We start from the raw sequence: 16257 nt of genomic DNA, 5'->3' as shown, positions 1-16257 counted from the left end.
TTATTATTAGAAGACTTAGTGCCAAGAAATACTTTTGTTTTATTAGAATTTAAAGTTGAATGTATTAAAATAGAATAGGGACTATTTGTCAAGAAGCTCTGTGCCACTGCAGTTTTAACCATTACAATTATGGCCGAGGGAACTAAAAATACGTGCTGCAATTGTCTCTCAATGCTTTTTTTTTTTTTATCCTGGAAAAATTAGTTAAATAAGAAAATGAAGGTGTTGAAAATCAGTGAGAGATATTGATTATGGCGGATGTGTGTCCATTTCTATGCCTTACTAGTTTTAAAAACCTTTGCCTGTAGATATCAAAACAGGAATTAGCTACTCTGAGAAGCAGTTGGTTATGATAAATTATGACTGTTTTAAGAGACCAAGAAATCTTTAGAAAAACTTCAATTAAAATTATCTCCAGGGACACCTGGGGGGCTCAGCGGTTGAGTGTCTGCCTCCGGCTCAGGCTGTGACCCCAGGGTCCCAGGATCGAGTCCCACATCGGGTCCCCGCAGGGAGCCTGCTTCTCCCTCCGCCTGTGTCTCTGCCTCTCTCTGTGTGTCTCTCATGAATAAAAAAAAAAAAATTATCTCTAGCATCCTCATCCCAATGCCCTGAAACAGTGTAATTCACATTTTTCTTTTTATACCCAAATTCCTTAGTGTGATGAAAGTTGTATTTAACTGACTTAATTGGATCAATCTATTTAATCTGATTCTGAGCCTGGATTATTTCCTTTTGGTGACTTTTTGTTTTTGTTTGTTTGTTTAAGATTATATTTGGGAATTTAAATATCTTTTTGTTCAGCACAATGATATCGTAGAAAGCCTAGAATTGCATACAACATTTTGGTCATCCTGTGAGTGCCTGTTTGATGATGATATAAGGGCAATTACGTTTAAAGCAAAATTTCAAAAAAACACACCCTCCTTTGTGAAGATCTCAGATTTGGCAACACACCTGGAAGATAAGCGTTCAGGTAAGATCTTTATATTCCTCATTTTAATATAAGCAAGGCAAGCTACCATTTGTGGGAAAAAATGTGTAATTAAATATGAAAGTTGGGCAGCCCAGGTGGCTCTGTGGTTTAGCACTGCCTTCAGCCCAGGGCGTGACCCCGGAGTCCCAGGATCAAGTCCTGCATTGGGCTCCCTGCATGGAGCCTGCTTCTCCCTCTGCCTGTGTCTCTGCCTCTCTCTCTGTGTCTCTCATGAATAATTAAGTAAAATCTTGAAAGAGAAAGGAAGGAAGGAAGGAAGGAAGGAAGGAAGGAAGGAAGGAAGGAAGGAAGGAAGGAAGGAGAAAGAAAAGAGAAAAGAAAAGAAAAGAAAGAAATATAGATCACTGTAAAGAGCTCAGCCAGATATTTGCATCTTCTTAGCTTTCTCCCTATAATCCTTTGAGGTTAAGTTGTAATTATTAAGGATCACTTAAAAATATTTTTTGCATACATGTACAAGCAGCTTATCACTTAATAAACCAGAAATAGAAAAATGACCCTAACCAGAGTCAGTTGATTGAGATAAGCATTTTATCAGGTTACTAAACTGTTATCTGTACATGGTTTTTAAAATTTAGCATTGATACAGAATGCATGCAATTTGCTTGCTGCCTTAGTAAAATGTAATAACAGACTTCCTGAACTCACATATTTATGTGTGTGTGCATGTATGTGTATAAAATTCATCCTCAAAACATACTACAGCTATGCAGAAGACTGCCTTTGGTGATGGATTTTATATACATACACATTTTCCATGAACTTAATACCATTAAAGTAATTAATTTTGAGTGTAGTAGTAAAAGGAATATGTTTTAGGTTCAATATGCCATACACTTTGGAATGAAGAGAATAAAATGGTGAAAATGACTAGATAAGTTGATACAGTTTTAGCAGGAAATACTTTTCATTAAATTGTATTGGCTTCCTCAGTACAGAGATGATGCTAAAAGTGTGCTAACTCCTAGTAAAATGTGTAACAGATTAAACTGCATTTGAAACTATACTTAAGGTTGTTAAATGCCAACAATCAATAAATGTCCATGATCATCAATTTTGGAAATTAACAGAATGTTTTCTGGTGGCTACTGTAGCAATTGTTTTTAGAGGGGGAGTGAGGGTCGAAAAATATGGGATGTGCCTGTAAATTTATAGTTATGTAAGTTTTTTAATGAAGAAAATCTTCAGTCAAAGTTTTTTCTCAGAATTTGTATGAGATTATCATTTTTGGTGCTTTTATGAAGGTTAGGTTATTAAGAATAACTCAGGAACTTTGGATCTTGGTACTAAATTTTAATATTTCTCTGTCATTTACATGAATAATTTTCCAGCTTCTTATAGTTTTAGATTTTATTAAATGTTAGATGTGGTTTGAGTGAAGCAAGATTATTTTTACAGTTCTAAGAAAAAGAATCTGACCCAAAATGAAATGAGTTGAAACTCCTGAGAGATCACGTGTTAAGAGTCTCAAGTATATTTCTAGGACTTTTTGCTAGCGTGCTATGCCCCCTTTTGGTCCATCCCCAGAATGTAAAAGCTGTGTCCATTTGTGTCCATAAGCAGAGCAGAAGATAACTCAGAGTGCTTTTCAAATATGGTTCAGAGCGTCAAATTTAAAATTATTTTTAACAGAATTTTTAGGGTATAATTTTTATACAGTGAACCACCCTCACTTGAAGTGTCCACATTCATACTGGTGAGTTGTGACACGAAACCCACGAAACCGTCACCAGGCTGCCCCTTTGTAATGTCACCCTTCCCCGGGTACGTGCCCCCCCCCCATCCCTCCAGGCAGCCCATCTGCTTTCTGTCCTTGGAGATTAGTTTGAATTTTCTATGATTTTTATATACATGGAATCATACATTATGTACACTGTGTTGCTTGGCATTTTTAATTAAGTAAATTATTTTGCGACGTATCTGTGCTTTTGTGCACATAAGTTCATTCTTCTTTATTCTGTTGTACGAACGTACCATGATTTGTCTATCTGTCCATCTGCTGTTGGGCATCTGGGTCGTTTCCAGCTCTTAGCTCTTGTAAGTAGAGCTTCTATAAACATTCATGTTCAAGATGTTATATGGGCATAGTCTTTCTTTATTCCTGAGTAAATACCTAGTAGCTGAATAAGCTGAAGGTTATATGGTAGGTGCATGTTTAACTTTTTAAGAAACTGCCAAACTTTTCCAAAGTGGTTGTGGCATTTTGCATTTCCACCAAGCAGCTTGTGAGAGTTCTGTTTTTCCCACATTCGTGTCAACACTTGGTATGGGCCTTCTTTATAATTTCTGTAATGATAAGTCATTGTGGTTTTAATTTGCATTTCCCTATTGGTTAATGATGTTGAACATTTTTTCATGGACTCAGTTGCCATCCATATGTCTTCTTTGATGAAGTGTCAACTGAAATCTTTTGCCTCCTTAAAAACAAAGGGTTGATTATTTTATTATTGAATTTTGAGAGTTCTTTATATTCTGGGTAAAAATTATTTGTTATATATAGGCTTTGCAGATATGTTTTCCCAGTCTGTTACTAGTACGTTCATTCTTTTAACCAGGCCTTTTGAAGACCTTAAGTTCTGAATTCTGATGAACTCCCAATTTATCCTTTTGTTCTTGTATGACTTAATGCTCTTGATTTCCTGGTTAGAAAATCTTTGCCTTACTGAGTGTCACAAGCATTTATATCCTATATTATTTTAGAAGTTCTAGAGTTTTAGGGTTCACATTTGGGTCCAGGATCTGATTTGAGTTTAATTTTTGTATATTATGTGATGCATGGCTGGAAGCTCTATTCTTTTTGCATACGAATACCCAGCTATTTAAGCCCCATTTGTTGAAGAGATTGCCATTTTTCCAGTGAATTGTTTTTACCCCTTTGTTAAAATCAGTTGTCCACTTGTATGTGGTCTGTTTTGGGGCTTTCTCTTCTATTTTACTGATCTATTTGTCTATCTTTACACCAGTACCACATTATTTTGATCACTATAGCTGTATAATATGCCTTAGAATCAGATATCATTTGCCTTCCTTTTGTTCTTTTTCAAAGTAGTTTTGGCTATTTTGTGAATTTTACAGTTTGTCAATTTCTAGAAAAAAAAGCCTGCAGGGATTGTTTTGAAGCTATGCATCAACTTGAGGGAGAATTGACATCTTAATATTGAGTTTGCCAACCTATGAACAAAATATGTCTCTTATTTCTCTTAGCTGTGTTTTATAGTTTTCAGAAAACAGGGTTTTCATATCTTTTCTCAGACTTATTCCTGTTTTCTATTTTTCTGCTATTATAATAGGTGCTTTTTATTTAAATTTTTTTTAATTTTTAAAGATTTTATTTATTTATTCATGAGAGAGGCCGAGACACTGGCAGAGGGAGAAGCAGGCTTCATGCAGGGAGCCCAATGTGGGACTTGATCCCGGGATCATGCCCTGAGCCAAAGGCAGATGCTCAACTGCTGAGCCACCCAGGTGTCCCAATAGGTGCTTTTTAAAATTTCAGTTTTAATTGTTTGTTGCTATTATGTAAAAATATCATTGTTTTTTTGTATATTGATCTCATCTTTTGTAACCCTGCTATAAACTCACTAAGCTCAATAGTAACTGTTTGGTAGATTTGAATTTTCTATATAGATGATCGTGTTATCTGTGAATAAAGAGTTTTATTTCTTCCTTTCCAGTCTGGATACCCTTTATTTATTTTTCTCACCCCTTTGCATGTGATAACTTCTCTAATATAATATTGAAAAAAAGTTGTAAGAGCAAACGTTTTTACCTTGTTTCTGGTATTAGGGAGAAAACATTTGTTCTTCATTATTAAGTATGATGTTGACTTAGAGTTTTCCTGGATGCTCTGTCTGAAGCTGATGAAATTGCCTTTTATTCCTACTTTGCTGAAAAACTTTTTTTTTAAATTTTATAAATTAATTTTATTGGTGTTCAATTTACCAACATACAGAATAACACCCAGTGCTCATCCCGTCAAGTGTACCCCTCAGTGCCCGTCACCCATTCACCCCCACCCCCCGCCCTCCTCCCCCTCCACCACCCCTAGTTCATTTCCCAGAGTTAGAAGTCTTTATGTTCTGTCTCCCTTTCTGATATTTCTCACACATTTCTTCTCCCTTCCCTTATATTCCCTTTCACTATTATTCATATTCCCCAAATGAATGAGAACATACACTGTTTGTCCTTCTCCGGTTACTGTGGCCAAGTTCAAAAAGGGTGTTGCCTGAGTTCTCCTCTGGGATTTTGATGGAATCTTGTCTCACATTTAGATCTTTCATCTATTTTGAGTTTATCTTTGTGTATGGTGCAAGAGAGTGGTCCAGTTTCATTCTTCTGCATGTGGATGTCCAATTTTCCCAGCACCATTTATTGAAGAGACTGTCTTTCTTCCAGTGGATCGTCTTTCCTCCTTTATCGTATATTAGTTGACCATAAAGTTCAGGGTCCACTTCTGGTTCTCTGTTCTGTTCCATTGATCTATGTGTCTGTTTTTGTGCCAGTACCACACTGTCTTGATGAACACAGCTTTGTAGTACAACCTGAAATCTGGCATTGTGATGCCCCCAGATATGGTTTTCTTTTTTAAAATTCCCCTGGCTGTTTGGGGTCTTTTCTGATTCCACACAAATCTTAAAATAATTTGTTCTAAGTCTCTGAAGAAAGTCCATGGTATTTTGATAGGGATTGCATTATACGTGTAAATTGCCCTGGGTAACATTGACATTTTCACAATATTAATTCTGCCAATCCATGAGCATGGAATATTTTTCCATCTCTTTGTGTCTTCCTCAATTTCTTTCAGAAGTGTTCTATAGTTTTTAGGGTATATTTTGAGAACCATTTGAATGGTAAATGGTTCTCCAACCTTTTATTTTCAGGTTGTAGGTGTCCTTCTGTCTAAAATGAGTCTCTTGTAGACAGCAAATAGATGGGTCCTGCTTTTTTATCCAGTCTGAAACCCTGCGCCTTTTGATGGGGTCATTAAGCCCGTTCACGTTCAGAGTTACTATTGACAGATATGAGTTTAGTGTCATCATGATATCTATTTAGTCCTTGTTTTTGTGGATTGTTCCACTGAACTTCTTCTTAAAGGGGAGTTTTAAGAGTCCCCCTTAAAATTTCTTGCAGAGCTGGTTTGGAGGTCACATATTCTTTCAGTTCCTGCCTGTCTTGGAAGCTCTTTATCTCTCCTTCCATTTTGAATGAGAGCCTTGCTGGATAAAGTATTCTTGGTTGCATGTTCTTCTCATTTAGGACCCTGAATATATCCTGCCAGCCCTTTCTGGCCTGCCACGTCTCTGTGGAGAGGTCTGCTGTTACCCTAATATTCCTCCCCATGAAAGTCAGGGACTTCTTGTCTCTTGCTGCTTTAAGGATCTTCTCTTTATCTTTGGAATTTGCAAGCTTCACTATTAAATGTCGAGGTGTTGAACGGTTTTCATTGATTTTAGGGGGGGATCTCTCTATTTCCTGGATCTGAATGCCTGTTTCCCTTCCCAGATTGGGAAAGTTTTCAGCTAGGATTTGTTCAAATACATATTCTGGCCCTCTGGCCCTTTCGGCGCCCTCGGGAACCCCAATTAACCGTAGGTTTTTCTTCCTTAGATTGTCATTTATTTCCCTTAATCTGTCTTCATGGTCCCTTAATTGATTGTCTCTTTTTTCCTCAGTTTCCCTCTTTGCCATTAACTTGTCTTCTATGTCACTCACTCGTTCTTCCACCTCGTTAACCCTCGTCTTAGGACTTCTAGTTTGGATTGCATCTCATTCAATTGATTTTTAATTTCTGCCTGATTGGATCTAAATTCTGCAGTCTTGAAGTCTCGTGAGTCCTTAATGCTTTTTCCTAGAGCCACCAGTAGCTGTAGAATAGTGCTTCTGAATTGGCTGACATTGAAGTGTAATCCAGATTTTGTAACTCTGTGGGAGAGAGGGCTGTTTCTGATTCTCTCTTTTGAGGTGAGGTTTTCCTTCTAGTCATTTTGCTCAGTGCAGAGTGGCCAAAAACAAGTTGTATTGGAACACGGGGGAGTATCACTGGTCCGTCCAGCTGGTCTTCTGGGGGAGGGGCCTGCTGTGCTGATTTTCAGGTGTTAGCACTTGGGGGAGCTGCCCTGCCCCTGCCTGCTGCAGGGCTCAGCGGGGTTGTTTACCCCGTCAGGCCCCAGGAGGAACAGCCGCAGTTGCTATGGCAACTCTGGAAGCCTGGATTCAGCCTCCGCAGGAACTACGGGCTCGGGGGTCTCGGTTCTCCGTCTGCAGGGCCTGGAGGCTCCGGGGCGGGGCCACTGATCTGCTCAGCTCGGGGCAGGAGCGTCCTCGCTGTCCTGGGCCCTCCCGGCCTCTGCCTGTCCCGGGGGAGGCCGGATCCTGGGCTGTGTCCCGGCGCCCTGTGCTCCGGGGCCTGCGCTGGTGGATTCGCGCTCCCGCCCCGCAGTCCCCTCCGCGGAGCCGCCGCCCGAGCCCCTCCGAGCTGCTCCGGTCGGTCCCGCCGTGCGCGCTGCAGCCCTTAGGGAGCTCGGCGCACTCTCCGGGGGCGCAGGTGTCTGTTAGTGTCCCCGGGAGCCCGAGGGCATCCCCGCTCTCCTGGGTCCTGCTCCAACTCCCTGCGAGCCCCTTTCCGCCCGCCCGGGAAGGTTGGTGCAGCTCCTGCTCCTCCGGGACGGGGCTCTCCTGTCCTGGGGACACTCGCCCCGGCCTCAGCCCGGCTCCTCGCAAGGCCCCTCCCCCTTGGAGGCCTTTTGTTCCTTTATTTCTTTTTCCCCGTCTTCCTGCCTTGATAGATGCGCGGACTCTTCTCACTGTAGCATTCCAGCTGGTCTCTCTTTAGATCTCAGGCCGAATTCGTAAATTTTCAGGATGGTTTGAAGGTTATCTAGGTAATTTGGTGGGGACAGGTGATTTGGGGACCCTGCTCTTCCGCCATCTTGCCCCTCCCCCCCTGAAAAACTTTTAAAATCAAGAACGAATGTTAGAATTTATCACTCTTTCTCCATCAATTAAAGTGATCTTACAGTTTTTCTTTTGCAATCTTTTAATATAATTGATTGATTTTAGAATGTTAAAACCCTACTTGGTCATGATGTGTCCTTTTTATATATTGCTGGATTTAATTTGCTAACATTTGTTAAGAATTTTTATGTCTGTGTTCATGAACGATAGATTTTTTTTTTCTTCTTGTAATAGCTTTTTCTGCTTTTGGTATTAGAATAATGCTCATGGAATGAGTTGGGATGTAGATACTCCTCTTCAGTTTTCTGGAAGAGTTTGTTTAGAATTAGAATGTTTTCTTCCTTACATGTTTGGTAGAAGTGAAGCTTCCTCAGTGAAGCCCTGTGGGCCTGAAGTTTTCTTTATTGGAAGGTTTTAACTCTACTCGGGCAGTGGAGGAGCTACATTTCATTTGCTGTCATGGAGAAGTCAGCTGTCTTATCTACTACGTACACAGAGCAGTTACTTTCTGGAATTAACGTAGAATTAGATTTTAAGATAAAAATCACCATCATGAACTCTAATAAAATAGGTGCTCACAGCTCTGAAGGTTTGGTTTGGGGGATGAGGCTGGGGTTGGGAATGTCCTTGCAAGCCCTCGAGGTGGGCTCCCCATTGGTAAGCCATGCAAAAGCTTTGTGCTGTTACAATCAGTCCCTGATAGGCTGTGTCAAAGGGGGCCGTTTAGCCACTTTTCATTTTCTTTATGTTCAGCTCTGAGGGCTGAAGTTGTAGTTTCTGCCATTGTTGATGTGTTTTTGAGACAGAAATGGAGAGAACATAGGGAAGTACAAGCAACTTTTTTTCCTAATCTGCTTCACAATTAAAGGAGTGGGATAGGGAGCTCAACATGAGAGAATTTCCCAGGAGGGTCTGCTCTCTTCACAAAGCTTAACAGAAGCTGGATGGGGTGAGGCAGTGGCTGGCCCCTTGTCAAGAAATGAGGGTACCTACTCAGCAACTGGCCCTATCATCAGCAGAATATCAGGGCCCAGCAGGCTGGAAGCCCCTTGAAAGCAGAGTCCACATTAATCACGAACTTTTCATTCTTTTATAGAGATGTGTACATTTAGAAAATGTTTGGAGTGATGTTAACATCCTTCTAAAATTATGGAATTATTTCATTAATTTCTTAGTGACACAACATGTCTGTGGAAAGGTGTGATGTACATTGTGCTATAGTTTATTGGGTACGCTGACCACTACACACTCTTGTCATTCATGTAGGGATGGAGGGCATGCTTGGAGAAGGTGACAAAACAGTCTCTGGGCGCCGAGAGACTAAAACAAACAGAAGGACTTAGGGATAGGACAGTCACCATTAGTGGGACTCTTGAAGAGATAATCCCAAAAAGAGAACAGGTAGCCAGAAGGATGAGCTCCCGACCCGTAGTGTCCTGCCAACTAAAAGGATGAAGAAGCAAATCCAAAGGCTTTAACAAAGGCTTTCAACTGAATCTGGAGAGGAAGGAGAAGATAAACTCAGATGAACTCACACCTCACTAGTATACAATAAGGCAAAGGTAAATTAGAAAATGGCAGATAGCAGATACTCGGTATTTGTTTAACAGGTGAATTTATGAGCCAGTGAGTAGTGAGTGAACATGCTCAAGGTCCTGGTGAGTCACACATTTGGTAAATGAGGACTCTCCATGCTCACGTGCTCTATACCAACACCCAGAGTATGGATGGTGATGGGCAGGAGACTGAAAGGAAAGATTAAAAAGAGGATAAGCTAGTGGAATATTATTTTTGGGTAAAGTACAGACTGGAAGAATAACTGACCTGCTGTTTGGCTTTCAGCAATGATCAATTAAAGAAGAGAGGACGGGAAGAGACAGGATCACAGCTAGTTTTAGGTGTTTTGAAGGGATTTCTACTGAAAGAGGGATCGACCTTATTTTGCATGACTGCAGGACAGGGGGGGATGAAAACAGCCACCTGTGCAGCCAAACTAGCCAAATAAATCTTCACTCTTAGTTACAGGCAGCTCACTTCTCACTTTCTAGAGTAAATCCTGAAGCCGCAAGTGAGTGAGATTGTCCGGGGAAAGAATGAAGGAGGGAAGACCATGAATGAGTCCTTGGGCACATCCTCTAAGTGGCCTCATTCAACCGTATCATTAACCATGTCCATAAATGAAAGTTATAATTTACAAATACTTCTTTCTGTCTCTTGTAGGAGTGATTCTAATCAAAGCCCAGATTTTAGAGCTAGTGATTCCTATCACAGCAGGTCAGAAGATAGCTCTAAATTCCCGCAGCTCCCTGAGGAACATCCTCTCTTCTCTTCCGGACATGGTATATACTGGCTGTGCAAAATGTGGGTTGGAACTGGAAACAGACAAGAACAAGATCTACAAACAGTGTTACAGCTGCTTGCCGTTTACTATGAAGAAGCTATACTACAGGTGAGGCAGCCGGGCGAGCCAGTGGGATGGACAGTATTTTATTATATGACTGGACATGACCAAAAAATTGCATATATCAATTCTTACTTTCTAATCAGGACTAACTAGACCTAGTCCAAGAGAATAACTTTTTCCCCCTGAGTGATAAATGACTATTTCCGAAAGCAAAAATTATCTAGTAATTGTAACAGGGATCTTTAAAAGCAGTAATTAGAAGAGTTGATTGTCTTTTAGCAGCTCTATTGAAGAAAATTTTTACTTGGTTTATATATTTTTTAAAGATTTTATTTATTTATTCATGAGAGACACAGAGAGAGGCAGAGACACAGGCAGAGGGAGAAGCAGGCCCCATGCAGGGAGCACGATCCCGGGACCCCGAGGTCATGCCCTGAGCTGAAGGCGGAAGCTCCACTGCTGAGCCACCTGGGCCGCCCCTACTTGGTTTATATTTTTAACCAAGATCTAAATGGCTCATAAGAAACTGAATCCCATACTTTACCATGTAATTGGAATGTAAAGGTTAAAAGTGTTCTCTGATCTAATGTCTTAGTGTGGAAGCTAATAAAATGTTTATTAACTTTTCTGTGCCTCAGGTTTTCCAACTTCACTTTAGAGATTGAGGATTGCAAGTGTCCTTTAGTAAAATGGCAGACCAGCTAGGTGAAAAATACATTTTTTGAATAATCCAAGTCTTGGATAAGCTTTTTCTTTTTACCTTGTAAAAAATATGCCTTTATATGCCTTTGGATGCCTTTATAAAATAGCCATCAGTGTTTTCCTTTTTTTTTCTTTTTTAAAGATTTTATTTATTTATTCATGAGAGACACAGAGAGAGAGAGAGAGGCAGAGACACAGGTGGAGGGTGAAGCAGGCTCCCTGTGGGGAGGCCAGTGCGGGACTCGATCCCAAGACCCCAGGATCACGCCTTGGGCCAAAGGCAAGTGCTAAACCGCTGAGCCACCCAGGGATCCCCTTTGTGCTCTTCTCTATTTCTAAATACTACAGTGCCTAAAAACTAAATGCACATGTATTCAGCATGTTATCATGGTATACATTAAGCACATTTCCAGAAGCTGAATCCATAAGCCTTATTTTCCTTTCCGTACGTGTGTTATAAATAAGCAAATGAATTTTGCTCTTACTCTGAACGTTGCTTTTATGGAAAAGAAAATTAGGATGCATATGCTATATAAGAAGTGTAATGAATTAAAATTGATTTCTGATCAATAGTCAAGGCTCCTTACAGAGTGTATATGTTATTTTATGTAATTCTTAATGTTCTAATGAATGTAATTGTTTATTGGACAAAAATGTTACCCAGTAAATATCCCTCATGGAGAAGACAGACTTTGAATCTTTAGTCGAAAGAATAACTGTTCCCGAAAAGGAACAGGACTTCACAGACCAGTATCCCCTGATTAGGGTGTGACCTAGGATGAGGTATGCAGGGTGGAGTCCTCAGCTGTAGTGCCATGGAGGTGCTCCTGGTCCAGAAGCCCATGGGCCTAGCCCGGGCTGCTGGGTCTTGCTCGAACCCTGCGAGCAGTAGTCTCTAGTCTTCAGTCCATCTCTGCGCAGCTGCTGGGGCGACCACTGCCTGACCTACACACCTTCCAGCACTTTCCAGCACACTCTCCCCTGCAGCCTCATCTCCGGCCGCGCTTTCCCTTGCTCGCATGTTCCAGCCCCTGGCCTTTCTTCCAATTCCTCAGACACGCCGAGGTTCTTCTCCTTGCTCTTCCCTGCGTGTCCCTGCCTCCACCTGATTCCACAGGGTTCCTCCATGTCTTAGTGGCACCTCATCGAGGAGCCTCCCGAAGCCCACCTGTATTTTCCATTAGGGCACCGTGCGTGTACTCCTGCAGCTTGTGCTTGTCCCGTATGCTGTCTTCTCTCAAAAACATCTTTCCTGGGACAGGATTCACGCAGCATCGAATGAACCCATCTAAATGGGACGATCGGTGGCTTGAGTATATTCACAGGGCTGTACCTTGGTCACCACGGCCCCTTTTAAGAGACATTTTCATCGCCTAGGAGCCCCGTTCCCATCACTTCTCTCCTCCCCACAGCCCAGCATCTGGACAGTTCCCACATTTGGCTGCTATTCTATGAATAACCGCTGTGAACATCTGGGTACAGATGTTCAGTGGGCGTATGTTTTAGAACTGCCGTGTCGTCTGGTAAGTCTATGTTTAATTTTTTGAGGAACTGCCAAACTGGTTTCCAAAACTGTTGCACAATTTTGCATTCTTACCAGGAATGTGTGAAGTTTCTGCACATCCTTGCCAACGTATTTTATTATCTGTTTTCCTTTCTGTTACTTGTGCTTTTAAAAGGTACCATATCTAAGAAAGGTATCATCCCTAAGCCAAGACCATGGAGATTTACTCCTACATTTTCCTATAAAGATTTTATAATTTTAACTCTTTACAGATAGGGCCATGACGTATTTTTGAGTTAATGTGAGGAAAGGGTCCAACTTCATTCTTTAACATGCGAATATCCAGATGTCCCAGCAGGGTTTGTTGAAAAGACGAGTGTATCCCTGTGAAGTCACCTTGGCACCACTGTTAAACCAAATTTGTGTGCTCCTCGAGTGAAGGACCCAGATCCGTCTTGTTTGCCAGTTGTGTTCCCAGCGCTTGGCACATAGTACATATTGAGCATGTGTTTGCTGAGGTGAAGAACGGAGACGGACAGAGCACGGGGAAAGAGTAGAGTCAAAAAAGAGGAAAGACCTAGAATCATCATGTGGGCAAAAGGAGAAGTAGATTTTTGAGGGAAAACCAGTAGTGTTGTTTGAGCTGTTACAATAAGTTCCTCTATCGTCACCAGTCTGTTTCCAAACTCTGTTCTTGGGGCCCCTGTGTGGTTCAGTCAGCTGAAGGTCTGACTTGATTCCCACTCAGGTCGTGATCTCAGGGTCATGGGATCAAGCCGTGTGTTGGGTTCCCTGCTCAGCGAGGAGCCTGCCTGTCCCTTTCCCTCTGCTCCTCCCCCTGCTTAGACTCCCTCTCTCTCTCAAATTAAAAAAAAAAAAAAAGTGTTCTTAATTTTATTTTAACAATTTTTAAAAGAGGTAATATAACCAGGGTAAAAATAGAAACTGTAAAGGAAGATATAAAGCAAAAGGTAGGGACACCTGGGTGGCTCAGTGGTTGAGCACCTGCCTTCGGCCCAGTGTGTGAGCTCAGGTCCCGGGATCGAGTCCTGTGTCGGGCTCCCTGCATGGAACCTGCTTCTCCCTCTGCCCATGTCTCTGCCTCTTTCTGTGTGTCTCTCATGAATAAATAAATAAATAAAATCTTTTTTAAAAAAAAAATAAGCAAAAAGTTCCTCCCCATGTACCCCATCCACCATCCATGCTGCTTCCATGGTCGTAGGAGGTTCTTGTATGTTCTTCTAATAATTTATTATGCTCATACCAACACATGTATATCCTTTCCTTTAAAAATACATAAATAGAATAATATTGTCCATTTTGTTTTATTCATATTGTTCCTTAGAGTGCATAATGCCATCCCTTCCCTAATAGCACTTATAAACATTCATCATTCTTTTTAACAGCCACTTAGTATTCCACTGTAGGACATACTGAATATTATTTATCAATAGGGAACTATTTATCAATAGTTGTATTGATAAATACAATACTTGTAAAGCAGTCTGGTTTTAATAGGAAAGAATCCAGTGGGGAAAAATAACTTGAAGTTGTGATTGTGAAATATTGCGATTATTATCTTTATTTTTATTTGTAAAATTAATTCACACAACAGTGTAAAAATAGGCTTTCTTATATTAGTATTTGAAATTTTAAAATGAACATAGAATAAGCCTAATTTATTAATTTATCGTTTGAAACTCTTAATAAAGAAGAGCCCTTCTTTTTTTCCCTAAGATGTTTCAGAACATCCTAGAGTTGTTTTAGGAATTAAAATGAACCCTGCATAAAAGCCCAGTGCTCGGGCAGCCTGGGGGCTCAGCAGTTTAGCGCTGCTGTCAGGGCGTGACCCTGGGGTCCCGGGATCGAGTCCTGCGTTGGGCTCCCCACAGGGAACCTGCTTCTCCTTCTGCCTGGGTCTCTGTGTCTCTCACGAATAAACAAACACAATCTTTAAAACAACAACAACAACCCAGTGCTCTTTGGAATTTCACTGTATTCAAGCATTTCCTTAATTGGAAGGCATTCCTGAGGCCGCGTGTCCCTGCCCCGTAGGCCAGCTGTAATGACCGTGGCTGACGGAGGGTGTAACGTGGGCATCCGGGTGGGATCTCAGCTGATGGAGAAGATGCTTCTCAATATTCCTCCCGACTGGCTCTGCAGAGTTATAGGTGAGATACCCAAGGCCGCGGGGCGGGTGGCGGTGCTGGAACCACTCATGCGCAAGGGTGGACGGTGCTGTGGATCAGAACGGACCTCAGGGGCTTTTCTGTCCGCGTAAAGGCAGAGGTGTGATTAGCTGGAGGGGGATGAGGAGCATGTGAGCTGCAGGGGAAGACTTGGTCCCCACGGCCAGGGCAGCCCTGCGTGTGGTTGGCCCAGTCGCCTGCTTGCAGCCGGGGTCACAGGGCCCGTGGGCCTGCCCCGGCCACGCTAGCATGTCCCGGCTCCAGGCTTGGCCGAGGTCGCGGGCTCAGGACCAGGGCCCAGTGCGGCGCGGCCTATGCGTGGGCTGCCCGCCCTCTGAGCCCCCATGCCTGCTCCCCTCGCCCAGGCCCCCCGAGGCCCACGAGCGCCAGCTCCCACCGCTGGTTATTTCATTTATTTGAAGGGAGAGCGAGCGGGAGCGGCAAGCGGGGCAGAAGTGGGCTCCCCGGGGGCAGGGACCCCATCCCAGGCCCCGGAGATCGTGACCCAAGCCCGACCATCCAAGCCCCGGGGCCCAGTCCCCGCCGAGGAGCCCTGGCACACCAGGCCCGCTGGGCCGACCACACGGGCGCTGTCAGGCCTCAGAGCAGCCTCAGCGCCAGGGTTGGAGCGGGCGAGGGTGGGGCAGGGTCGGGCGCCCAGGGGGCAGTGGAGCCTTGGCCGTGCGCTTCACGTGTCTGTGTCCCTGTGTCCCCCAGCGCCTTGGGCCGAGGTCACCTACGGCGCGGTGGCCGCAGACCTGTTGCACTCACTGCTGGCGGCCGGTGCGGCGCCGTGGCTCCTACAGGTGCACAGCCTGTTCGTGCTGGACGACAACAGCTGCCCGCTGCAGCAGGAGTGCTCCCTGCTGGATTTCTACCCTGACGCCCGCGCCGAGGATGCAGCAGGTCCTTCGAGGAATAAATGAAGGACGGGGCTTTCCCTTGGGGTTTTAAATATATATGTATATTTTGTATGGAGAAATGTGATATATCTATACATTAAAATTTTTTTTCTAAGAACATTCATTGAGGTTTTTGGCTTCTTCTTTTGGTGTTTCCCTCTCCTGCTTCTAGAGGAAGGATGTAAGTGATAAAGACTGCGTAGCCGTTCCCTGGGGAGGAACGGTTCCTGTGCTGGTCCCTGCTCTGTGCCAGCGGGCGCCGCACCAGCCCCAGGGCACAGGCCGGAGGACGGGGCAGCTGCTGCTCTGCTGCACTCACCCTCCGTCCTGCTCTAATTAGCTGGGGATGCGCAAGTTTCCCCAATTGTGACCCAGATGGCAACGGGTTGGTTTGTGTAAGCCTGCGTTTTGACACAAGCATTTCTTTCTCTAAAGAAGCATGGGAAATGAGGGAAACAACATCCTGCTTCAACTCATTTTGCAAAAGGAGGAAGAGAGTCGTGGTGTTAGTTCATTTTCAGAAGCTGAGCGCCTTCTGAGTTTACGTATTACTAACGAGCATTCAGTGATTTGTTCTCTCGCCGAGACTGTAGAAGCAGCTCATC

The 16257-nt window shown here is 43.1% G+C and overlaps 1 protein-coding gene across 6 annotated transcripts in view; it reads left to right on the top strand.

Moving 5' to 3' along the window:
- SHLD2 (shieldin complex subunit 2) overlaps positions 1-15776 on the top strand; it is a 35537-nt gene extending 19761 nt beyond the window's left edge. For 2 of the 6 annotated variants that reach the window (XM_055325555.1, XM_055325559.1), the window contains 3 exons: positions 10172-10400; positions 14617-14732; positions 15468-15776. In XM_055325555.1, the coding sequence (XP_055181530.1) occupies positions 10172-10400; positions 14617-14732; positions 15468-15676 (554 nt within the window). In that variant the 3' untranslated portion in view covers positions 15677-15776. The other 4 variants (XM_055325554.1, XM_055325557.1, XM_055325556.1 and 1 more) reach the window with 4 other exon arrangements.
- Positions 15777-16257: the final 481 nt, after the last annotated feature.

Source organism: Nyctereutes procyonoides, unplaced genomic scaffold (assembly GCF_905146905.1).
Source record: "Nyctereutes procyonoides isolate TBG_1078 unplaced genomic scaffold, NYPRO_anot_genome, whole genome shotgun sequence".
NCBI classification, from domain to species: Eukaryota; Metazoa; Chordata; class Mammalia; order Carnivora; family Canidae; genus Nyctereutes; species Nyctereutes procyonoides.
This window is presented reverse-complemented; position numbering and strand designations above follow the sequence as displayed.